At 38.8% G+C, this 26,920-nt stretch overlaps 1 protein-coding gene and 1 long non-coding RNA gene across 7 annotated transcripts in view; one reads left to right on the plus strand and one right to left on the minus strand.

The window, feature by feature from the left end:
- Positions 1 to 26,920, minus strand: part of lpp (LIM domain containing preferred translocation partner in lipoma) — a 206,936-nt gene that overhangs the window by 116,205 nt on the left and 63,811 nt on the right. For 4 of the 6 annotated variants that reach the window (XM_088348866.1, XM_088348864.1, XM_088348861.1 and 1 more), the window contains 3 exons: positions 22,385 to 22,569; positions 7,259 to 7,368; positions 7 to 129 (listed from right to left, as the gene is read on the minus strand). In XM_088348866.1, the coding sequence (XP_088204992.1) occupies positions 7 to 129; positions 7,259 to 7,368; positions 22,385 to 22,565 (414 nt within the window). In that variant the 5' untranslated portion in view covers positions 22,566 to 22,569. The remainder of the gene's footprint in view (positions 1 to 6; positions 130 to 7,258; positions 7,369 to 22,384; positions 22,570 to 26,920) is intronic. The other 2 variants (XM_088348863.1, XM_088348865.1) reach the window with 1 other exon arrangement.
- Positions 7,110 to 20,221, plus strand: LOC148355492 (uncharacterized). Its single transcript, XR_015852172.1, has 3 exons — positions 7,110 to 7,232; positions 17,022 to 17,131; positions 19,905 to 20,221. It is a non-coding gene; the product is annotated as an uncharacterized LOC148355492 (long non-coding RNA).

The raw sequence follows: 26,920 nt of genomic DNA on the forward strand, positions 1-26,920 counted from the left end.
CTTTACCTGAGTGTTTCGCGGCTTGTATGGCGAACTGCTCTCCAAGTCGGCCAAGATGCTGGTGAGAGAATCAATTTCGGCGTCCAAGCTGGAGCGTCGCTCTTCTAGTGTTTTCTCAGGTCCTCTAGTCTGAAACACAAACCGTAACAGAAACAGAAACAAAAAGTCATGGTTCAATTCCTCTCGAGTTATTATGTAATCAATCGTGGTGAAGGTATTTTCTGGACATGAGGCGCACCCAAACCCCCTAAATTTTCCAGAAATTCGAAAGTGCGCTTTAAAATCCTTAGAGTCTTAGAGGACGAACTAGGGTAAGTGAAATTACAAATACAAAATTGCAACTAAATTCTTAGACGTATGGTAACCATTTATAAATGAATCAAGTAATTTTAGTTGTGAAACCAAGATTTCCAAATGTTAACGTTCTATGAAATATATATTTTGGGGATTTTCAGATCTTTATTTAAATGCAGCCATTACTGTTACCGGAGTTTTATTTTCATGAGTCCGGTGTGCCTTATATATGGAAAACCCTTTCACAAAGAAATGTTTTTGAAGGTTTGCCATACAGTCCAGAAAATATGGAGTATTTGATTAGGAAGGAATGCTTGTAAATTGCCATGTAATCTGTAATGTTATTGTCTAAATTAGAGGGTCACCTTAAGGCACCACGTTGTTGACCCGTAAGAACAGCGGAGTAGCCGATGAAATGGTTCTGAAAATGGCTTACCAGGGATGGGTCATTGTGATTTAGGAAATTGGATTTTGAATTGCCATGAGAAATCATTTACATGATAAATTCATTTAAATACATTATCAATTCTTCCAAAACATGTTTTGAACCAGCTCGGTGGCCTTGGGGGTATGGCGCCCTCCCCGAGACTGGGAGGTTGTGGTTCAAGCCTCGGCCGAGTCATACCTAAGACTTAAACATTGGTACCCGTTGCCTCCCTGCTTGGCGCTCAGCATTAGGGGTTGGAATTGGGGGGTTTGGTCACCTAATGACTCCCAACACTAAGTTGGGTTGAGCGAGAGGGCTGGGAATCCCCTCCTCTGTATCAATCTCCCCAAGAGAGTCAGAAATGACTCTAGCCACCTTCCACTAGGGATATATATATATATATATATATATATATATATATATATATATATATATATATACTGGACTGTCTCAGAAAATTAGAATATTGTGATAAAGTTCTTTATTTTCGATAATGCAATTAAAAAAACAAAAATGTCATACATTCTGGATTCATTACACATCAACTGAACTATTTCAAGCCTTTTATTATTTGAATATTGCTGATTTTGGCTTACAGCTGAAAAAAACTCAAAAATCCTATCTCAAAATATTAGAATACTTCCTCAGACCAAGTAAAAAAATAATTTTATAACAGCAAAACTAAATCAAACATTTGAAAATGTCCATTGATGCACTCAGTACTTGGTTGGGAATCCTTTTGCACGGATTACTGCATCAATCCGGCGTGGCATGGAGGCAATCAGCCTGTGGCATTGCTGAGGTGTTATTGATGCCCAGGATGCTTCGATAGCGGCCTTCAGCTCATTTGCATTTGAAGGTCTGGTGTCTTTCATCTTCTTCTTAACTATACCCCACAAATTCTCGATGGGGTTCAGGTCAGGGGAATTAGCAGGCCAATCAAGGACAGTGATGCCATGGTCAGTGCACCAGTTACTGGTGGTTTTGGCACTGTGGGCAGGTGCCAGATCATGCTGGAAAATGAAATCCTCATCTCCATAGAGCTTTTCAGCAGATGGAAGCATGTAGTGCTCTAAAATCTCTTGGTACACAGTTGCATTTACTCTGGACTTGATGAAACACAGTGGACCAACACCAGCAGCTGACATGGCTCCCCAAACCATTGCTGACTGTGGGAACTTCACACTGGATTTCAAGCAACTTGGATTTTGCTCCTCTCCAGCCTTTCTCCAGACTCTGGCGCCTTGACTTGCGAATAAAATGCAAAACTTGCTTTCGTCTGAAAAGAGGACTTTGGACCACTCTGCAACTGTCCAGTGCTTCTTCTCCATAGCCCAAGTCAGACGCTTCTTCCGTTGTCTTGAGTTCAGAAGTGGCTTGACCATGGGAATACAGCTATTGTAGCCCATTTCCCGGACACGTCTGTGAACTGTGGCTTTTGATACCTGGACTCCAGCTTCAGCCCACTGTCTTTGAACCTCCCCCAAATTCTGGAAGCGGCTCTTCTTCACAATTTTGTTAAGGCTGCGGTCATCTCTCTTGGTTGTGCAGCGTTTCCGGCCACATTTTTCCCTTCCAACAGACTTTTTGTGGATATGCTTTGAAACTTCACTCTGTGAACAGCCTGCTCTTTGAGAAATTTCTTTTTGTGTCTTACCCTCCTGATGGAGGGTATCAATGATGGTCCTCTGGACAGCAGACAGATCAGCAGTCTTCCCCATACTTGTGATTTAGTTTACTGAACCAAGCTGAGTGTTTTTAAGGCTCAGGAAACCCTCGCAAGGTGTTTCCAGTTAATTAGATGATTCAGGTGATTAGTTCAATAGCCTACTTGTATACTTTTTCATGATATTCTAATATTTTGAGATAGGATTTTTGAGTTTTCTTAAGCTGTAAGCCAAATTCAGCAATATTCAAATAATAAAAGGCTTGAAATAGTTCAGTTGATGTGTAATGAATCCAGAATGTATGACATTTTTGTTTTTTTAATTGCATTACAGAAAATAAAGAACTTTATCACAATATTCTTATTTTCTGAGACAGTCCAGTATATATATATATACAATTCTTCCAAAACATGTTTTGAATTTTGACTATAATTAATATATGTACATTACTCAGTGGATTGATACAAAGCAGAAGATTTAGTGGCTGACTGAGCCTGTTTTAACCCTACTTCTAATGATTACAACCTGGTAATGACACAATTACATAGAAATAACTTTAAAACGTATAATTTTAGGAATGCATGTCAAACATGCGCCCTTTGTGCTAATAAGGAAAAAAATCCAGATCTAAATACTCAACAAATATTGTATTCTTATATATATATATATATATATATATATATATATATATATATAAAAGAAAACACAAAAGTTAATATTTTTCAGGTTCGGAAAAGAGTGGTGTTATTTTTGCATTATCTTACTTTTTCACTCAAAAAACATCCTCACAATTCCCCACCATGAAACGACAACGACGTGTTTATTATATCTCTGGTTTGTATATTGTTAGGGCTATGCTTCAACCTCTCTGCAAAGTCCCGCCACTGAGATTTTTGGGGAGTTGACTCCATCACTAACTGCTCCGTATTTTTATTTTATGGGTTTGGGTTACCTGTCACCCAAAATTACAGGCACCGCCCTACTCTACACTAAGCCACAGCAGTCACCTTAAAACATCTGTGCGGTGCAAAAACAAACTGTGACGCTAATGGCACGTTTGCAACTCTTAGAGGCAGGAGTGGCGCTGTCCAGCCCATTTCCTCTTTCACGGAGGATGACTAAATAATAAATAATGTGCTATTCTATTTTTTCAAGGTTTACACACAAAAATAGTTGGGATATGTTTCAATAAATAGCAGAACAAAACTAATAATGTAAAAAGTTGTACAAATAAATGAATGTGTTGGATTGTAAGACACCTTGTTACATTTTTATAATGTTAAAAAAACGTCTAGACCAGTGGTTTTCAACTGAACAGACTTCAGGACCCAACGTTCCACCCTAATGACAAGTTGCGACCCAAATAAAGAAAGAAAAAAAAAGGAAAGGATTGTGCCGATCAAAGCAGAGGTAGTAGTAGATTCACTTATTTTCTTAAAAACAAAATGACCATGAAAAATAAAACATACTGTATATACTGCTTGCATATGAGCCTACATCGCATATAAGTGGCAACCCTGAAACTGCTTTAAAATAGCCAAATGCTTAAATAAATTTGTACCTAAAACATTTATAAACAGAGATAATGATTTAATTATGTATATAATAAAGATCAATATGCTGGCAACCAGTTCAGGGTGTCCCCTGCCCACTGCCCGAAGATAGCTGGGAAGGGCTCCAGCGCCCCCGCGACCCTACTGAGGATAAGCGGTTCAGATAATGGATGGATGGATGGATGGATGCTGAGATCCACAGGTTCGAGAGCGTTCACCATTCGGGCCCTGGTGCTGTGGAATGCTCTTCCCCCTGAGATTTGATCTGCAACCTCAGTGGAAATGTTTAAATCTAAGCTTAAAGCACACTACTATTCTATTGTATATGAATAACCTATACTTTATGTTGACAATATCTGTGTATTATTTGCCCTCATGTAGGTTTTAGATCGGGGATGGTGTCATAATAAATAGTCTGTGGTTTGCAATAATATGTGGTCTGTGCAGCCCTTTGAGAATCTTTGTGATTAAGGGCAATACAAATAAACATGACTTGACTTGACTTAAAACAATAGAAATACATTTTCAAACCATTAACTACCTCACAGTAGTAAAAGTAAAAAAAATCAACAAAATAGCAATCAAATGGAATGTCGCCTCTCAAACACAATTGGGATTGACTGAACAGGAAAAGAGATTGAGCACGGCATTATCGCCATCTACTGTTAAGGAGTGTAATTGACCTTAGTTTTTTTTCTTTAGTATTATTCTGCCAAGGCTAAGGCCCCTGACCCACTGAAAACAGATCTGTGATCCACTTTTGTATCTCAAACCACCAGTTGAGAAATCCCTGTATTGCAGGGGTCACAAATGCGGTGCCCCATGGCACCAGGTAACCCCCCTGAGATTACTTGGGGTGTTGTTTTTGAAATAAGCTCACCAGTGATGGGTAATTGAGATTTTCAAGAAATGTCATTGATGTTTGATTGATGCAATTTTTCCCTACTTCTAATGATTACAACCTGATAATAACATAGTAATAACATGACAATTTGTTGTTTCAGAAATGCATCTAAAACTAATCAGTAACAAAAAAGTAGCTCTGAGCATCCTATACTTCAGTGAAGCTGTCTTGTTTCATTTTTTTCTTATTGGGCTGCAACTGAATTGAAAACATTTGTGCGCAGTGTCAATTTGAGTTTTTTTTTTGTTTGTAAAGAAAAATGCAAAAAATAACCATCATTTAAAAAAATCTACTGAAATAAAAATCTTGTCCACACATTCAAACACAGCTTTGGCAGTTATTTTGCTAAAATAAACTCGCATTTTAAGAACTCAAATCAGAGTTGCCAATTGCCTGTCACAAATGTTTGAATGCACCGAAACAAAATGATTGATAGAAAGTTACGCAATTCCTGAAAAGATTGTGTAACATTAGAGACAAGCGAAGCTTTGAGAAGCAGCACATCAGGTAACAAATCATTACTGTGGATTATTTTGCATTCATGCGTCCTCATCACAAAAGTATGTCAGGCACTAACGTCTTCTTTTGTAATTGTGTCCACGTTGCAACAAGTGTCCTATCGTCATTTGTTATTGTTGCCTATTCTTCCCCCGGTTCTGTCAACAGTTTTTGCCAACAGGTAGGCATGTTTTGTAAAAACTCTTTTCATTCAGGTTCCAACAGGTATGATGTTTTGTGTTGCATTTATACTTGGTGAGTATTGAGTCAGAGGTTACAAAAGGTGATGATCTTTTCATGCATTTCTTCTTTGTTTTGTCCTATTTCTCTTAGCAGACAACAAGTGCAGTGCCCTTTCCCCCCCCCCCCAACTTCTTTTTTAACAGTTTAAGGGGAGAGTGTGTATTATTTAGTGCCTTCTAGTGGTAAAAAAGCTAATTCATTTTATATATATATATATATATATATATATATATATACATAAATATATATATATATACATATATATGTATCATATAGATGCAGCACGGGGGATGAGTGTTTAGCACGTCCGTGGCACAGGTCATGAGTTCAAAACCAGTTACCAGCCTTCCTGTGCCGAGTTTGCATGATCTCCCTGTGGCTACAAGGGTTTTCCTCAGGCACACGTTTCCTCTCACTTTCCAAAAACATGCATGGCCGGTTGATTGGTGACTGGAATTTGTACCTATGAATAAGTGTGTGAATGCTTGGGTGTCTTTGTTTGCCCTGTGACTGGCTGGCAACCAGTTAAGGGTGTCCTGAGGTTATCTGGGATAGTCTCAGGCACCCCAGCGAGCACGATAGAGAGAGAGAAAGCAAAAATACATGGCTAACACAAGCGTGCGTTTTTTTTAACACTAGTTTGAGAAATCTGCATTAATTTACATAATCTGACAGGTGCCCAAAAACATCATGAATGGCCGGGCAATACATTAGAAGACATTTTTATGCACTTTTTAAGGACTTTCAAGAATGATTTTTTAATTTCTAGCATTAAAAGAGTGAATCCTCACTTTGTTCCACGTTTTAGCCATTCTTTGCATTTACTGTTTTTTTAGACATCATTAATTAAAACGGCAGCCACCCAGGATCGTGAGCTTTTCACCTGTCTTCTAAGGTACGACGCTAGGAGGCGTTGACACTTCACAATACAACACCATACAAACTAATGCCAGGTGCTTTTAATGACCAAAGAGCCACCAGAGACCAGTGTCTGCCTCATTTTTGAGCAGAGATGTTTTATTTTTCTTCATTTAATGTGTGGTCTATCGAGTCAGACTGCCGAGAAACATGGCAACAATTTCAAGAAATTACAAGTACTTCACCCAAACTAAAAGCACTTTTCAAACTCTAAAAACACAACAATAAAATTCAAGCTGTTTCAAGGATTTCAAGCACCTGTATGAAGCCTTTTTACTATTGTTGTTGTTGCTTTTATAACTTTTATAATTGTTGTTATTATTATTTTCATTATTATTTTAGAAAAGTACATACATGTCTAATGCCGTCCTTGTACCGGGCTGTGTAAATATTGCTAGTTTTTTGCTTTCTTTGTTTACCAAGTGTCCTTCAATGATGCAGGCCATGACCAGGCTCCACCAACAGGTGTCAGCCTTCTATCTTAAGAGCTGGTAAAGTTTATTTTCCTGCAAATATGTGTGTGCACGTGTGCGCTGGGTGTCCTGGAGTTCAAGCTCATGGCTGCAGGCGCAGAGCCGAGCCGGGGAGTCTCTGAGCTTGGCTGCAAGTCAGTGCAGACAGAGGAGGGGCCGTATGCTTAGGCCGGGCCCGGCCGCGTGAACTCGGGAGCGCGGCACGCTCGCGGCGCTACGCTACTCCACTCCGACACTTCGGACGGAAATTAAAAGGTGAGGGGAGAACGACGGCTTCTCACCTGATAGTCGTACGAGTTGGTGGGCGGAGGCGGCAAGAAGGAAGCGGCTGACGACGGCGGCAGGCGCATCGGATCAGCGGCAGGCGGCGGAGGAGGAGGGGGGTAGTCCGCTAGAGAAAGAGAGGAAAAGAAAACTTAGAAGGCTCGCAAGGCCGCATATATTTCATTTAAGGAAGGGGTGTCAAACTAATTTTCACCAAGAGCCACATCAGTGTAATGGCTGTAACCAAAGGGCCTGATATAACTTATAAATGTACCGTAAATTCCGGACTATAGAGCGCACCTGATTATAAGTCATACCCACCACATTTTAAGAGGAAAACCGATTTTGTACTTACACAAGCCGCACCTGTATATAAGCCGCATGCGCCCACATTAAAACATGCAACACAATCACAAAATTAACCCAAACCCGGCTTTGAGTCCCACGATTGTAACTGAATATAAAGTACACAGTCCAAAAACCACAGCCGGCAAAATGAATGGAAAATGATACCGGTACTTAAGGTTTGATGCAGACCTGCAGAGTCCGGGAAAAAAAGTCTATATTTCCAAAGGTGAGGGTGGGAAAAATATGTATCCACTATTGTCCGCCGCGACAACAGGTCTCACTCACCTTTACCCCACTTCCAGTCAGCCCGCGTTTGCTCCGCCCCTCTTTTTTAATTCGCAAAACATATCAGAATAAGTTTCTCAAATAAATACATTACAAAAATATACAGGTGCAAATACATATTATACATCGGTTACACATATTTACAAAGAAAGACGTTAGACCGAGAGAGTTTTCAAAGCTTTAATTATAATAATAAAACTTTCATCCCAAACCGTGCCTGTAAAGGGTAGCAAAACGCTACTAGCAACATGCTCACACAGTAAACGGGTCTGTTAAAAAAAGCATACCGTATATGTAGAAACCACAGTAAACCGTCCTCATCTTCCTTCTTATAACTGACGTCATCAAAGTCGTCTTCCCCAGAATGGGAAAGGGATTTTGTCATATAGACGTCGTCCCACGCTCCCTTATTCAAAAACACGCTAGCAACACGCTCGCAAAGTGAAGTTTACGTGCAGTAGCTCTGTTTCCTTCTTTATCGGACTGCTTGTTTGCTTTTAGCTTGAAAGCTGCGTCATGTGCCTTTCTTTTTGCAGTTTGCATGATGAGGATATGTCCACGCTATTTTAATTAGTGCACAAGCTAAAAAGTTGCAGTCTTCCTCGGCGCATATATTCCACCAGTCTAAATCTTACCTTTTGTACTCGAGCGCCGCTGAATAATCACTGAATAAGCCGCAGGGTTGAAGGTTTGGGAAAAAAGTAGCGGCTTATAGTCCGGAATTTACGGTATTTGGTTTGAAAAATAATTACAACTACTCCTTCATGTAAAATAGATCTTAGTGTTTCCCATACCACAGGAAGATTCTGGCGGGCTGCCAGGGTTCGACTGAGTCTCATAAACTTGTATTATTAAAGCGCGCACTCGGGTGTCCCAGCCCACCTGCACTGTGATTAGACGGCTGGGAAAATGTGACATTGACGGACTTTGCATTTTCCCCAAGTTGCGCCTTTTTCTCTGTCACTCAGCGCCCTTAGCAATTTTCTAAGTTTATTCCTGGTTCGTGACTGACAAGCATACCTTTAGTACTGCTCCCTACCTAACCTGCAGCTGCATTTTGCCTAGGAAGGATAAATCATGATCTCCACCAATATTGAGCAATTGTTGTATTGTCCCCACCAATAATATGTAATTGCCTATAAAATGTGCTACATCGCCACCAAGACCAAAACTATGCCCTCGTGTAAAACCAGTACATAATAAAGAAACCACCTATTAACCAAGAATAAAAAAAACATAAACCCTTGAAGGAAATAGGAAAAATAAGTCTTTATTTCAAGGCCTACTAAGGCTGAAACACTTAATGTTTTTTCAACCAGCTGGCCATGCTAAAATAAAGAGCTTTGTACATCCATCCATCCATCCATTATCTGCACTGCTTATCCTCACCTGGGTCGCAGGGGTGCTGGAGCCCATCCCAGCTATCTTCGGGCAGTGGGCAAGGGACACCCAGAACTGGTTGCCAGCCAGTCACAGGGCACACGGAGACAGACAACTCACTCGCTCATACAGACCTAGGGACAATTTGGACCGGGCAATTCACCTGACATGCATGTTTTTGGAATGTGGGAGGAGACCGGAGTGCCCGGGGGAAACCCATGTAAGCACGGGGAGAACATGCAAACTCCACACAGGAAGGTATGATCTCACGACCTCAGAACTGTGCCGCACACGCGCTAACCACTGTGCCGCCGAGCTGACCGACCTTTTTACAGTTCAACTTTAAGTGGCTCCTTTTTTCTACATTTCAGAGTTTTTACTGCTGATCCATTCAACGTCTGGCATTGGATGAGTTAAAAAAAAAAAATGCTGATAATGAATGAATAATGTTGTAAGAGTACATTTGCAGTTAAAACTTCAGATATTGTTGCTACTGATCCTTTTTTTCCAACGTGATAATCAAGCTAAAGGTCAATTATTCACTTTGGCAAATATTGCTTCTTGGCTCATTGTGTTGATAGAACACACTTATCATATTAGACAAAAACATCAATTGTGCCTTGTTGGGAGGCCTCCAAAAATATTTAAGGCTGAAATTGTGATGGCAGACACGTGCCACACATCTGACATGTTTTGTCTCATCAGCTGATGTCAACTGCTGTTTGGTACCCTTGTTGAAGAAATAATATAGCTGCCGGGAGTCCCAAATCTAGGCCTCAGTGGATTGACACACATAATTGTTTCAATTTGCCTAACGAAGAAAAAGTAATCTGATAATCTGGATGTAAGGTGGTTGGTTTGGATTTTTTTTTAGATTTAAAATGAAAAATGTGTTCTACGGGGTAAGGGAAAGGAGCCAAATTTGTGCTCCCTAAATCGGCGCTAATCCAAAAGGATTGCGACGGGGGCCACATGTTTCAGACGGGATAAGGAGATCCGCGGCCAAATTAAACCGAGACTTAAGACAGCGGGATCACCGTACACGAGGCAGACAAGAACAGAAATTGGTGCCAATTCTGCGACTTTGACCCATTTCATTACGTCTTAATTGATGTAGTCGGTGTCGCTTATCCGAGTCGGACTGGCAAATTAATTTTGCAGACGGATAATGCGAAGTATTCTAATTGGACACGTCATGACGTCTCGCATACGCACCACATGGCGTCGGCAGGATTCATGTTTTTTATCGACTTTTTTCTTACGTAAGAAATGCGAGGGTCGTGTAAAACTTGGAACCCACGTAATTGCCATTCCGAGTCATTTTCCTGCATTATTATTTCGGCTTGGACTGTTGAGCATTTACATTTAGTTTTTTTTCAATACCGTTTTTTTGGGGTGGGAGTAAACTTACAGTTTTCTTAATTGGTTTGTTTGCTAAATTACCTTTTATTGATTACTTATTGATTATGTATTTATTTGAGTGTAACGTCCACTTATTAATAACACATAACCAGAGGTGGGGAGTACATTTACTCCGTTACATTTACTTAAGTTTTGGAAAATTTTGTACTTCTAAGAGTATTTTTAAATCGCTCTACTTTTACTTGAGTAAATTTGTGCTGAAAAACCGTACTTTTACTCCGCTACATTAGGAAACATTGAAATCGTTACTTCGTTACTTAATAAATCCCCTGCACGTAAGTACGCGTCCGTCTGTCTCCGCTCTACCACGTTTAACCAATAAAACGCAGCAGCCTCATCACGTGACCTTATTCAACTTCAGCAGGGAAAAAGTTGTTTATGGATGAAACAAATCGAAAATGTCGCTTAGCAATTCAGACTATGAAAACACAAAAGAGGAGGAGCACCGCAATGTTTCCTTTGTTTGAGTTCATGGGCTAGCTTGTTGTTCTGCTTGCAGAGCCTGTTAAGACAAGTATTGGGGCTTTAAATGTGTTACTGTGTGCTACATGTGCTTAATTTATTTATTTGATTTATACTTTTTTTATTTTATTGTTCATCAAAGTGGGCAGCACGGAGGCTGAATGATTAGCTTGTGTGCGGCACAGTTCTGAGGTCATGTGATCGAATCCTCCGGTGCGGAGTTTGCATGTTCTCCCTGTGCTTGCGTGGGTTTCCTCCGGGCACTGTCGAGGTAATTGGCCGGTTCAAATTGTCCCGAGGGCTGAATGAGAGAGTGAGTTGTCTGTCTCCGTGTGCCCTGTGACTGCCTGGCAACCTGTTCAGGGTGTCCCGTGCCCACTGCCCGAAGATAGCTGGGAGGGGCTCCAGCACCCCCCATGACCCTATTGAGGATAAGCGGTGCAGATAATGGATGGATGGATGTTGTTCAAAGCACTTGAATTTACGTTGATTATTTTAATCCACTTTTAAATTAAATTAATTTTTTGGTTTATTAGATGGACTTTGATAATTTAATGATCATGTTATTTACTTTTTTACTTTTATTCAAGTATTCGGAGGACTACTTTACTTCTACTTGAGTCATATTATTCTGAAGTAACTGTACTTTTACTTGAGTACAACTTTTGACTACTCTAGCCACCTCTGAGTGTAACCTTAATTTTTCATCAGAAATTGGTATAAAATTTTGTTTCACATTTTCTCAGCTAAAACTGCATTTGGGTGCAATGGAAATCAAACACGGTTCACAGCGATGAGGGAACAGAATTCTAACCACTTGACCATCAGTGGTATAAATGACTTGCGAACAGGAGGTAGATCTTCTCACTCCCACACCATTTTAGTCAAAATGAAATACTAATGTTAATCCTTGTGCGTTGCCCATGTTACAATGACAATAAATTCTGTTTTATAATTTTATTATATTCTACAAATAGTAAATAACTAATTTATTGCCATTGTAGCATGTGGAATGCACAATTTAATATTCATCTCTTGTACCATGAGTAAAAATAGTGTGATAATAAGATAAAACCCAATGCATTTTCGTATGTAATCTATGAAACTGGTGGTGCAACGGAGTTTGGCACTCTCACGGCAACGACACAAGTTTAAGTCCCGTTACAACCAATGATTTCCGGTAAACCTTGTGTTAGCACCATGTCAAGAGATTTAGTGTGTTTTATTTCACCAATAGTATAGGGATCCAAGAAAGTTAATAATAGGAATGAAATGAGAAACAGTGACAATAAAAAGGAAAGATTTGAAGAAGGACATTATTACAAAATACAAGAATAGTGTAGTGTACAAGTCTGCCATCGAGCTTATGCTCAAACTTATAGTAAATGGTTTAAAATTGGATTATATCTTCGTCTTTATTATGTTTAATCTTTATTACGTACACATTTTTAAAATGATCTTTGGTCAGGTACAAGTTATTTTAGTATTTGGGGTATTGTGGAATGCGTAAGAACATATTAAAATAAATACCATTATTTTGTATGGCGAAAAACATTTCGGTACTTTATCTAGGTTTGGGATTTTGAGAAAGTCCTGCAAGGGTCCCTGCAATCAGAAAAAAATGAAATCTCCTTTGATTACAGGTTAATCAAGAGCAGGAAAAAAAAAGGTGCTGAAATGAAATGAATGATCTGCATTTATATGGCGCTTTTCAAGTCAATGACTTCCCAAAGCGCTTTACATTGTGCTTCACATTTCCCAATAGCGGCCGTGATGTGTGCAGCCATGTAAGGCGCTAACCTGCTTATTGGGGGTAATTGAGGGTTCAATGTCTTACCCAAGGACACTTCGACATGTAACACGGACAAGCCGGGATTCGAACTGGGATCCCTTAATCCTAAAACGATCGCTCTACCTCCTGAGCTACTGCCGCCTCCTTATTGTCATATATTGCTTAGCTTCTGATTCATAGCACCCTTTATAACATGAGATTGTTCTCATTTCTGTGTCCATGAATTCAAGGGAAACAGATGCTAAATATAATTGAACAAGTGTTGGGATTTTGAGAAGGTCCTGCAACGGTCCCTAGACCCCCCAAGAATTTAACCCTTTTTTCTACAGGTTAGTCAAGAGCAGAAAAAAAAATCCTTCCTAAATAAGTACAAAAGGAACTTTGTCAAAGCCCCAAACATTTCTTCATTTTTCCCAAATATCCATGTGACAAAAATATGAGTTGTCACAAGGTCATCTTTTTCAAAACAATTAGCATCCCTCCATCCCCCCAAGCTAAACGGATTTGTTGATAGGAAGTGGCCCTTACCACCCGCATGATGTCGCGGCGCTGATCAGCACAGGAGATAAAAACGCTTGAATTAAAAAAAAAAGTGAACACAAAAGTTTAAAAAAAAACACCTGACAGGCTCTTTTTTCCTATAAAACTTGCTAAAAGTTACAAGTTAACTCACTAATTGCGGGCTTGTTTATTGTTGTTAAGCGTTTGCATAAGCGCTTTTGCGTTCCTGCTCCGAGGCGAGGTTGATAAGGGACTGTTTGGTCTTGGTCTCTTGCGCGCCTCGCCGGGAGGATTAACAGGAAGGCCACCAGCGAGTGGTCTCGGGGGCCGCGGTGGACACCACTCGTTAGGGCCCGCTGGCTAGCACATCAATAGCTACTTTAGTTTGTGTGCATTAGCGTGAGTGCTTGATGTTTCTTTGCTTTGTGACTGCACTTTTAATGTCAAGGGATGCCGTCGGATGACGATCAGTTTAAAGGGGGAATAAAAGTCAAAAGTGTAAATGAAAGCCACACAAAAATGAGGATTTGTATTTCCTCAGTATTTAAAGTTTGCAAACATATCAGTCTATTAAAAAGCAAGTATTTAAAATGAAGACATTTGAAAATGCCGTTTACAGTTTTGCATGTTAGTAGGTCATGAATCCAGACAAAATAAACACTGCTCAATTTAAATATCATGCTGTATTAAACATGTGTAACCCACACTTTTTTGCTACTCCAAAAATGACTGAAAGTTTGAATTCACAAGGTTTTATGGTAGAAAATTGCTGACCACATTTGCACAACATTTGATACAACAGGATTAGAACCTGGATTGCGATGAGAGCACAGATTCTTAACCACAAGACAAGTAGGGTTTTAGATGACATAGGAAAAGACTTTAGCTTTTATTTCATCATCATACTATTTTTAATCCGGGCACGACGTCGTTGTATATGTGGGGCAATGATTTAAAATAATTTATTGACAACGTAAAACGAACACAATGTTTTGTTTGTTGGTTGGTGTGTCTTGGATAAGTACAGCCTGGCGGCGCCCATCCTTGTCCAGGCTAACATGTGTTTCTACTCGAACCGGGGACTTTTTGCATGTTGGGCAAATGTGCTAACCACTGCACTACGCGAACACATGAACACCAAACAAAAATGTACAAAGTATTCATTTAAAGTCTTTGAAAGTTTAATTTTGATTTTGAGTGTGATCATGGTCCCATGTGTTTGGCAAAGTGGTACCGCAATTAAAAATAGTATGATGATAAAAAACGAATGACTGCCTCTGTAGAAACACCAAGATTTGTTATTACTTACTGTTGGAGTACTAAGTGTCTTCATAGAAAAAAAAAAAACATTACAGCGATAATCATCTGTTCTGGATCGGTGTTCGAACACCGAATTCTTTTAAGTGACAAAACATGGTTTCCTATATGAAGTGATAGTATTTATTTTTATACATGCATACCGGTTCCAAAATACCATAAATATTAATAAAAATGTGTACTTAAACAAGTAATCAAACCTTTATTAAAATAATGTCCCTTCCAGCATGGCGGAAGCCTGCTTCATGTTGCTACACATTTAAAAACACACACACAAAAATAACATGTATATACATTATGCATCTGTATGCAACAACACACACATTAACAAAAAAACACACACAGTCGAGATGCATAGCCTACAATTCACAGCCATCGTTTGTTTCAACCCGTCTCAAGTATTCGGATAAGAAGTCGAGCTTCTCTTTGAAAAGCGTTCACCTTTTTCTGCCAGCGTTTTTTCCCCCTCCCCTGCTACCATAAAATAATCCGCCTATTGTTCCCCGTCTCAATTCCTCTACTAAAGGGAATTCTCTTTTTTTCAAGGTTTTCCTGCTCTTTCACATCTCCAAAGTACCTCAAAATCCTCTCCCTCTTCTGCACTTGAGAGGACTCAAATGTCATAAATCACTGTTCTCATTCTGTACAAACCTTGCTAATTAAGAGCTTCGCTATGGATTTAGCTTTGCTTTTCAATTGTTTTTTTCCCCTCACTTTGGCCTCTCCCGATCCCGTAAGTCTAATTATGTACACTCCAAAAATGAGATAAAATTCAAAAAGCGTAACAGTTGATTTTCATGCTTGAAACATTGTGTAATTTTTGTGGATTACCAAGTGATAAAACGTGCTCTTTGTTTGGAAAATAATTATTTTGATTTTAGAGGATTGATGATTAACCATAGTGACTTTAATGGTTAGTTTCTGGGGATATGTGAATTTTCACCCAGTGTTTCTCCACTGGTGGGTTGAGACCAAAAAGTGGGTCTCCCGCCCATTTTCAGTGGGTTGTGGGGCTTTGCTCTGGGAAAATAATGCTAAGAAAAAACAGAGGGTCAATTACACTCCTTAACAGTAGATGGTGATAATGCCATGCTCAATCCCTTTTACCTGTTCAGTTAATCGGCGCGTTTGAGAGGCGCCACTTCTCTTTTTATTGTGATTTTGTTAGTGTTCGTTCCTTTTTCTGCCTATATTAGAAGTTTCTCCAAAAGAAAAGGAAAAGGGGGAGGAGAAGTGGAAAACAGTGACAAAAACAATCAAATCAGGGAATTGCGAAAGACGAAAATGATGTTTGGTGGAGTTCCATTGAAGGGTTGCTGGAAGGTGTAGTAAATGTTTAAAAATGTTATATTTCAAGCTTTTTACCAGTATGTTAATTTCTATGAACTACATCATTAAATAGTTATCAACGTTTAGGTATGCGCTTGATTCATATTTTAAATTTCTTTTACTGTGTCTGTTTTACAGGAGTTGTAGGGGTCGCTTATGTGCAATATAGGCCTATTAGCAAGTTTATACGGCACAGTACTTGAAGTTGGTTCGGTTCTGCTGGTCGATTTGTTTCTTCAAAAAGGCGAATATATAGTACTACCTTTGCTTTAAACAGCACAATCCTTTCATTGGATACATTTGAGAAATATTTTCTTGATTTGAGTCACAGCTCGTCATTAAGGTGGAATGGTCCCCAAGTCAGACCAGTTGAGAACCAGTGTTCTAAACAATGTTTTTGAAGCTCAATCGAGATCATATTTACTTTCACATTTCCAAATTAAATTCATGAGTTTTTTAATTTTTCACTCAAAAAAAGAATTGTTTTCCTGCAATGAATGTTTAAACTCACGAGCGAAACCTGTTTGGGTTTCTGAAATAAAAAATTGCTTACCACTTTTTCAAATTTAAACAACAAAATATATTGACCTGAGAGTGGTATTTTAGTCTACAATTGCCTTACTTTGACTAAAGCAGGCCAACGATCGCATTAGATTTATGTTTTGGTAAATGTTTGCCACTTTGGGTTTCAAACAGGCACATGCTTTTTTTCTTTTTTTTTTTATATTCTGGTGACGGATTGTGTTTCCATTATCTGCACCGCTTATTCTCAGTAGAGTCGCGGGTGTGCTGGAGTCCATCCCAGCTGTCATCAGGCAGTAGGCAGGGGACAACCTGCTGGCCAGTCGCAGGGCACACAGAGACAGACAACTCACTCCTTCAATCACACCTAGGGACAATTTGGAGCGGCCAATTAACCTGACATGCATGTTTTTGGAATATAGGAGGAAACTGCACAGGAAGGCTGGTAGCTGAATTTGAACCCATGACCTCAGAACTGTGCCGAGCACGCGCTAACCACTCATATACCGTGTCGCCCACGTAAAAATACAAGGTAAAATCTTACTCTTTCCATAATCAAACGGTTGGCATGTATGCTTTTATTTACAATGGGAAAACAAAATTCTCTGTTTGGCATTAAATATGTTAACGGTTTTATTTTAACAGCTGAGCGAAGTAGATTTTACACCTGAACCAACTCACAATTTTGTACAAACTTAACACTACCCAATAGTGGCCGGAGAGAGCGTCTGATATAAATGATTGACACTTCTATTTTTGACATACTCAGAAATTTATGGCGGGATGGATCAAATTATCCAACGGTTTTGTCGCATATCCGGCCTGCGGGCCGTATGTTTGACATGATGTTTTAAAAGGTCAACATAAGCAGATACACACTGGTATAAAAAAAAAAGGGACTGCACGTGTAAGCGTCTGCAGACGCTTGTCATAAAGCTAAGACGCCCTTATGCGAACATTAATCCCTCCTATTTTTTTTCTTTTTTTATCAATCGTCTGATGTAAAAATGAGGATTAGCAAAGAAATTAAGACACAACTCAATTTGGCGCTGTGTCGTAGTCTTAGTCTCGTTTTACTGCTTCCAAAGGGAGGGGTGGGTTTACAGAGACCATATAGTGGGGTCCGACGCCTCAATTTCTTTACAACTTGTGTCAATTCCCAGCAGGGTGGAAATCCAGAACCAAACTACGCTTAATCAAGATACCGTAAAACAGATTTCTTGGTTTAACTCGTCTTTGATGGCCTGCAGATTATTTGCTCTTCTGTGTCCAGCAAAGGGACGCTTTTCATTCGGAGTAACTTTTCATTATAATCGGTACAAAATTTTGTTTCACTTTTTCTTAGCTGAAAACTAAGCAATGTACGTTATATAACTTATTGATTAATTGTGGCAATGATTAAAACCATTTATTAACGACTTTGAACACAATACCAATATATAATTTACAATGTCCTTCAGAGTCCCATTCATTATCAGATACACTGAAGAGTTGTTTCCCTCGTTGTGCTTTTTAGCATTTATGTATTTCAGGATAGCTTTTTGTTTTCTCCATTCTCTAACAATTATCTTGGGTATGTGTAATAAATATAATGATATTGCATGAAACGACAAAAAAAATAATTAATATAACTTAAAAATAAGTGTGATAATGAGATAAAATTGAATACATTTCTGTGGGTAATCTTTATAGCAGGTGTTCTAGTGGTTAAGACTGCGACTTGGGTTCGATACCCGTTCCTTTTATTGTTTTGCAATGGTGGTCAGCGATATTTTTTGGCTGCTCAATAATTTCATAAATACAGTAATACACTACTGAAAACTTTGCGCATGACGCGCACCCAACTACTAAAATGTGCATTAAACACAAATACATACTACAATTTAAAAAAGAAATAACACGCATACTGCAAAGAGTAATAAAGACTGTTCGTGGTTGTTAACAGACTCGTATATATTACTTATTTGATGCGCTTTGATTTGTAGAGGGTCTTCAAATTTCGTTTGAATAGTTAGTTTCAATCAAATTTAATCTAATCAATAGAAATACATAAAAATATATAAGGAAGTAATATTAAGCCAAAAAATCCAAATAAATATCGCATGGCCCGTGTAACTGATCAAATTATTTATTTTTCTAACATATTACTTTTGTAATGGGGAAAACTCTTTTAACCATTAATTGATAACGGACTATGTGAAAGAAAATGTGTTATCAATTAATGATCAAACACTGATCAACATTTTAAACAGATTATTTGTAAAAATATCTCACTTGTTTATAAACTGTGTTTAATGTATCGTATTTATTAGTGTTTAGCGGGCACTCATGTATAACCCGCACCCCTTTTCTCAAAAATTAGTATAAAATTATGTTTCACTGTGTGGTTGGATGCAACAGGAATCAAACCCAAGCCGCCACTGAGCTCCCAGTAGTATAGATGATATACCAAATGGCAAGAGATTTGAACTAATTATAACACTATTTTTAGTCATGGTACCAGAGACCTCATAGCATGTTACAATGACAATAAATGTGTCACTTAAAAGGCATAGAACAGTATTTCATTAACCCAAAATATAGTTCAGTTAGGGTGCAAGTTAAATACGAGATTTTACGGACTAATTAAATGCTGTTTACAAGTGCAAAACATCGAACATCATTTGCAGTGGTAAGGAAGCTGTTTTTTTACCACTGCGCCTACAAGTGGTATAGGTGACAGACAAAATTATGTTTTATCTCATTAAAAGACTAATTTGTCGAACAGCCACCCCTCATTAAATTCACACTTTCCCATGGTCCAAGGTACACGTCTCTGTCTGAAGTTCCTGTATTGTGGGTAAACCTGAGACACTCCCTGTACGCTTTGATATTTTTCACTAGCACAGCCAGTTCGTCGGTCTCTGAAAGGCCCGACTGATACCCCATCACTGTTTTCATAGTTGTTGTGGTCATGCAATGTTGCTACAAAACTAAATCAGGGAATGATTAAAAAAGACATTTTATAAATGTTACTAAATCTTTTTAGATCAAAGAAATATAAATCTTACTAATGTGTTGACGTTTTTAGGACTTTCGAAAATTGGATTCAAAACATTTCAACGCCAATCAAGGCCTTTATTTTAGAATAATGAATCCAATATATTTTAGGACATTTCAAAGATTCGCAGGAAACCTGATTATATATGGAAAATTGAAATCAAAGTTAACAGCATGAAATGTACACAACCCTACTGTATGTAATTAAGTATGAAAATTATAAACAAGGCTTTTGCTTGTTGTTTTATTCATCCACACATATCCAGGAGGAACACATCATGTGTCTACAACTTCCATCTGGAGTGCATGCGGCGGCCTCCTATTTTGACGTCAGCAGGCATTGAAGCTGCGAGACCTAATTGAGAGAAGAGGCTGCGGGACGGTCTCCTTAATCGCAACGCTTCCACTCTCTTTATTGGGCAATTAGCTTCAAGAGGCTGCTCGCTCAACAAGGAATCCTAATGGGTTGCTTTAAGAGACGTGCGCCCTTAATTGCTCATCTCCATCCGGAGTGTCCTTTATGGATCCGCCTGTGTAACCGGGACTAATATTGTACTAAGGCCTATTTTTCACACTGGCCCGTCTAATACGATTGCGCAACTGTACGAGTTGACATTGGCATGAGTCCAAATGTGAAAGATAGCAAGAGTCCCTTGTGTTACCCAAGTGCATAAATAAGAATAGTCCTAGATGAGGGAATAGAAGTTTCATATCGCAATGAATAGGCCCTCTCATTCCCCCTTTCAAAACCAATGAACCAAGGATTTTTTATATATATTGACACAATAAACTGAGTTCATTGCATTGCATCAATCATCCAAAAGTGTCAACTTCCATCCAGAATACTTGACAGCACGTCTACCAAATTTTATGTAAGTGACACACGCTAAATATGTGCATTCATGCTAAGAACGGTTTGTTGATAACGTAAACTATAAACAAAATACCAGAATAAGATATACACTATTTATTTAATCTCTTTCAAAGTCTGATTCATAATCACATGCACCAGTGTTCCCCAAACAACGGCGTGCAGGGCAGATACGTCCCACCTTCACATTTATTCCGACCCCTTGAACAATACCAGAAAGCATTTTGAAGCAAATGTTTAACTTATAAAGAACTCAAAAACTGTGTGTGTGTTTTTGGTGGTAACAGGATTTGTACCCAGGTCTCAGTGGTTTAAAGCTGAATCCATACCATTGAACTACCAGCAATATAGATAACATTTGAAAAGGCATTGCGTTTTATTTCATTATCGGACAATCTTTAGAAATGATACCAGAGAATATTATATTATAAAAAAATGTAGTAACACATTTATTGTCATTGTAACATATGAAAGGCAAAAACGAAATTAAGATTCTGGTACAGCGAGTAAAAATAGTGGAAAAATGGGATAAAATATACTACTTTTTAAGTCATCTATACCATGGGAGGTCCAGTGCTCTGACAACTAAACTAAACTTGGACTTGTTAGGGCTCTGCACAGCACAAGATAAACTTTATGTTCTATCAGCTTTTTTTGTGAAGAACCCACAGAGTGTTATTTGTTAATTACAGTATTTATTTAATCCATGGCGTTATTTGTTTTGTTAATTTTGTTTTGTGAAGAATCCAGAAATTTGATTGTGGCTTTCTGGAAAACCTTTTTTTTTCTACATTTAGAAACTCCTGCACTTGCAACACTTTAACTGTTACAAACTGACCCCTGACCCTCATCACAGAAGGAAAAAGTTATGTGGCCCTCACAAGAAAAAGGTTAGGATACCCCTGACATACACCTCTAAACAGTATAAGAGCAGCACTCGAATAACTTTGGGTACGTCATGGATTGGGATTTTAGGCGAATTTTACAGGAATGTTAAGGGGTAAAATAATGTATGTTCACTGTTGCGACACCTAATCATAAAAACCCGTACAACAAACTGTAATTACCCACAAACGCTAGCCAAGCCGTAGAACCATTTGATTGGGTAAGCGGTAAGGGTGGGCAGAGCTATGCAACACAGCACATACCCCTCTCTCTCACATGTGCCCAATGCGCTCAAGGGGGATACATATTGAACTTTTCCATCCATCCATCCATTTTCTTTGCCTATCCTCATAAAGGTCGCGGAGGGTGCTGGAGCCCATCCCAGCTATCTTCAGGCATCTTCCAAAGTGCCCAGAGTAAAAACACTGGCACGGGGAAAACATGCAAACTTCGCACGGAGAGGCCGCAGTAGCTTGAATTGAACCCTGTATCTCCGCATTCTGCACGCTGACCATCCAGCCTCTCTGCCTGCACCTTGTTTTGAAACCATCATTTACGGGAAAAAAATGCAGGTCAAAATGAGCCTCAATGATTTAAAGTAACTGCGAGGAAGTTTAAAGTGGTATATTTGTTGAAATGCGACGCAGGCTTTGGCCTTTTTATTTTTTTTTTTTATACATTTTATCAAATCATCTAGCTCCACACAGAGAAATAAAATGCACTGAAAATTTTGTTTTTCTCTGGAGAGCAGGTTTGGCGTTTTGCTGAATTTTGTCTTAAAAGATATGGTATGGCTCTCTTTCTCTCTCTCAAAAAAAAATAAGTAAATAAATAAAATAAATAAATATTTTGCTATAATGGCTGTTCGGGTCAAAAACATTCCCAATGCAATGCCTAATTCACAATTCAGTGTGGTAAGCAATATTTTCGACTGATCAATCACTGCACAAATACAGTAATATAAAGTAGTTAGCTGACAATAGTGTTTACCTGCAGAATCTGGGTCAGCGGCATGCTTGTAGGGGTTGAATTTGGGCTTGGGCGCCACCACCGGGGCAAACTTTTTGGGTGCCTGCTGCTGCGACACAGAGATGCTAGCACTTCCTGGCGATGGCGTGGTTTCCATCCTGACAGCCACCTGAACACCGTCGCTGTTGCCTGTGCTCCACATATTTCTGGTGAGCAGACAAAAAGACAATCATCCATTATGGGACAAACGTATTGTCAGTTGGGTTGCTGGTTAGCTAATGAAGCTAATGTCTGCAGATTTCTCTTTTGTATATTTAATTATAGAGTAGTATTTCTTTATACGAGCTTTATTCATTCCAGGATCGTGCTTTTAACTTGAATTGCTCATTTAATGAGCAAATTTTTCGAATAGGAAATAATTAAAAACTAATTGGTCCGTTCCCTTCCTCCAAAAAGCATGTAAGTGAACCCTAAATAGCTATAAAATACATCTTCCTGATCTTTAAAAATGCATTAAAATAGTAAACACTTTTAAAAAAATACAGTCAAAAGATAAATGAGATAAAATCAACTACACAAATTTTTAGTTTATTATGAGCACATTGTTGAGTCGCTGTAACAAATGTGTGCGCATTGCACAGAGGAAGGCAGGAGGTGCAGTGAGGAGTCACTTTAATCGCATACCTGCGGGGATTTAAAAGGCGATCTCTTCTTGCACTTTTGGGCTCTTATCCGGATTGTCTCGGTCACTGGTAGCTGACAATAACGTCATCGTCGATTGCTAATATTTTAGCACTATTATATGTAGTCTGTCTTGCTGTGAGTAAATAGGTGCCACATTGTATGTGCAGTCATCTAAATATTTACTTAAGTAAATGTAAGTGCATGCTGTGCAGATCATACATGGGAAAAAATGGCAAGAGGGAAGCGTGGCTCAGCCTGACTTAATGATTGACATTTTAAGCCCGGCCCGGGTTCGGGCGCAGGATCTAACCTCAACACTGTACATTAGGGTGGTCGTACAGTTAGGCCCGAAAATATTTGGACAGCGTCGAGCTGATGCTGGCACTGAGCAGTCACAAGCGGTGAGCAGTTTAAAGTAGTCTCTAGTGGTAGTCTCTGGAACTGCTCGTGAGCTGGATTTTCCTTCGTATAGCGGCAAGATCTTTGTTGCAAATAAAACTCGGACGCCGAAATTCTTTTGTTTAGATGTGCTTGTATAAAGAGGCACCACTGTATATTGCTTGTTTTCAAGCAATTAATTTGGAATTGCTCTAGGTACGCCCCTAGTAAATATCCTACGTGCCTCCATCAGAGAGAATTATTGGTTCATCTCCACTCCACTCCCAGTAATTACAAAGGCATGAGACCTGCATGAACTTTTTAACTATTGAGTCAGTGGAACAGACAAGTAGAAACAAGTCGGCATCCTAAGATCTTGACACCTTTTAATGTGTTCAAGAACGTTGGAACAACAAAACTATCAAAATGACTTTGAAGTGCCAAACATTCTGTTGCTTTTTCTTGAGATACAAAGCCCAAAAATCAAATGAGAGACAAAAGCGCACTCAACACAACAACAGAGGGGGGGAAAAAAAGAAATCCAACATATTGAAAAATGCTGCAATACCGCTGTAACCACTGCTGTTGCTTGGTGTTTTGATGAATTTCACAAGAAATTTGTTTGTAATTGGTCCTTAACTGACACCCTGCTAAGCTACTGTTGATAAGTTAATGCTAAAGAGAAAGGTATAGAGACACCCAATTGGAAAAGTTAGCGCTCCTAGAGATAACATTTCTATTATTAAATCAATTGAGTGTACCAATATTTTCTAATTATTTGGGTGAAAGAGCAGAGTTATAGTTGCTTAAGGGACCATTAATCAATCAAAATCCATTTGTAAACCACCTCGCAGCAAATAAATAGCACTGTAAGAGCCGCATAAAAACAAAGAGAACATTTAAAAAATCCACCTTTTTCCCTACCCACCCATCATCCCAAAACACCTAATACACAGACACACACAAAATGGTAACAATAAAATAAAATATATAAAAATACAGAACAATTCATAAAATAAATACAACACATGTGTCAATTCATGGCCAGCGGGCCAAATGTGGCCTGTCAAATCATTTTAAATGGCCCTCAAAATATTGCTGAGTGAAGCACAAATGAAACATTCATAAAGTCAGCACGTGTTTCCCAGAGTTAAACAAAATGCACGGTTGACGAACACCACAAAAGATTACATTTTAGTGAAGGGAAATATATAGGGGCAAAAAACTCTATACATCCCTGAATCATAATTTAATTGTGAGTCAACCAAAAAGGACCCCAGCCCTCCACCTAAGGCACACTTTTTATGCCATTAATTTACTAATCCGGCCCCTGTGAGAGAGGTTTATCTACCATCTGACCCCTGACCTAAAAGGAGTTTGACAACCAAGCTCAAGGGGTTACTACCAGTGTTGGAAACTTTACTTTATAAAAAGTAATTTGTGATAGTTATTCACTACTTCTTCTAAAAGGTAAATGAGTTGGTATCTGTGTTACTCTATAGCAGGGGTCGGGAACCTATGGCTCGCGAGCCATATATGGCTCTTTCTATGAATATCTATGGCTCAAAGACAAATTTGATTGCATGCAAAATTTCTCCATCTTGTTCGAAACTTGAGTTGTTCATCCTATTCAGGTACACGCAAATCCAATCCAAAGCTAAGTATCCGACGTTACTTCGCAGTATATATAGGGCACGTTTTTCACTACAATTTACAGTCAAGGTGTCACACAAAAAAGGGGGGAAAAAACTCGTTTTGGCTGTACAACGCTAAAGAATCCTTTATATAAAAGTTCACTATATGATCCGTGTTCAGTGTTCAGATACCTTATGATGAATCCACAGAACTAAATACGCCAAAACACCGGAAGAGAACTTAGTCTTTTGATTGGGTGAGTGGGAGGGATGGGTGGAGCCATGCAAAAAGCGCAAGCACTCCTCCCATCTCTCGCCCTACGCCATCTGCGCCAAAAGTGAGCTCATCAGGCTCCCTATTTGCAGAATGTTGTGACGTTTTTACACAATAACTGCTTGCATCTGGTTTTGAAACCAATATGTATGAAAAAAAAGGGTCAAAAGGAGTTTAACCGATCTTGAGTCATTGCAAGAAAGAGACAAGTTTAAAGTGGTATGTTTGTTGATTTTGGGACAGGGGCTCTGGCATTATTCTCTTTTCATATTTTTTATCAAATCATCAAAAATAAATGTGCTGAAGACTAAGCTTTTGTCTGGGGTGCGGGTTTAGCAATTTTGTAAATTTGTCTCATAATATATGGTGTGGCTCTTTCCCAAAATAAAATTAATATTTTTTGCTTTTATGGCTCTTTGATTCAAAAAGGTTCCCGACCCCTGCTCTATAGTAAGAGGGAATATAGTTACCAGGGAAAATAACTATTTCCTTTACTTAAAAAAAAAAGTTGTATGGCAAATAATTCAAACTTTTCTGAGCAGTATTTGAGGCAGGTGAATAAAGAAAAACAGACAGGTAGTTAGGACCTAGTCATATTTATTCCTCCTCCTCAGCAACAGATTTATCCTACACTTGAAGTGCAACCAAATAAACAGTAAACAATATAATGAAATAACAATCAGCATCAAACAATATAAAGTGAGTTTAATCAATTAAATCTAAGTCTCAAAATATCTGGTCAAGTAGATATAACCTACTGTACTTCAAATTATTTGTTCACAACAAAAGTCAATTGTGAAACTCATTTGATAGAAATTGAGTTTCACAATTAACTATCAATTAATAGAAATTGAGTTTCACTCTTTAGAATAAATCACAATATGTAGTCAGACAACTGCTAAAATAGACATATGCGACTGATGGTTGGCTCCCTGACCACTACGGTCATAGAGGCAACATTTTCTGCGGTGCATCTAGGGCAAGTACAGCCTGGTGGCCCCCATCCATCTCAAGGCCAAAATATGTTTCCACCCGGTCTCAAACCGTGGACCTTTCGCTTATTAGGCGAATGTGCTAACTACTGCACAACAGAAAAGTTTCACATGACAAAAGTTAACGATTTAACAATACAAAGTGCGTTTAACAGTGCTGTGTAAAATAAATAAATAAATCAAACTCTCACAACCTGAGACAACTGGTCAAGTAGAAATCTGCAAATGCACTTCAAATATTTTGACGATAAAACAAAAATAAAGTGACTTTCGAATCCCTCACTCTACCTCTGTCACTCAGTCAGCCTCTCGTTATCCCTCTATCCCGCAGTTTTGAAACAATAGTGTTTAAAAACGCAGGGACCACTGAGAAAGAATCCTAAATGTAGTTTCCCCAAATGAGATGTTAAGTATTGTGAATTTCACAGCGCTATAACTCGTGGTATTACGGTAGGACATTCTCCATTGTGTGACTTCATCACACACGCATTGTTTTGTGTTACTGTGGATGGGTGACGTGTAAGGTTGAACAAGATCAGTGTTCACGTTAGCGTGTAGTTGGTCAAATAATATGCCAAAAGGATGACCAAAGATC

Source organism: Urocampus carinirostris, chromosome 12 (assembly GCF_059441175.1).
Source record: "Urocampus carinirostris isolate Australia breed hairy pipefish chromosome 12, RoL_Ucar_1.0, whole genome shotgun sequence".
NCBI classification, from domain to species: Eukaryota; Metazoa; Chordata; class Actinopteri; order Syngnathiformes; family Syngnathidae; genus Urocampus; species Urocampus carinirostris.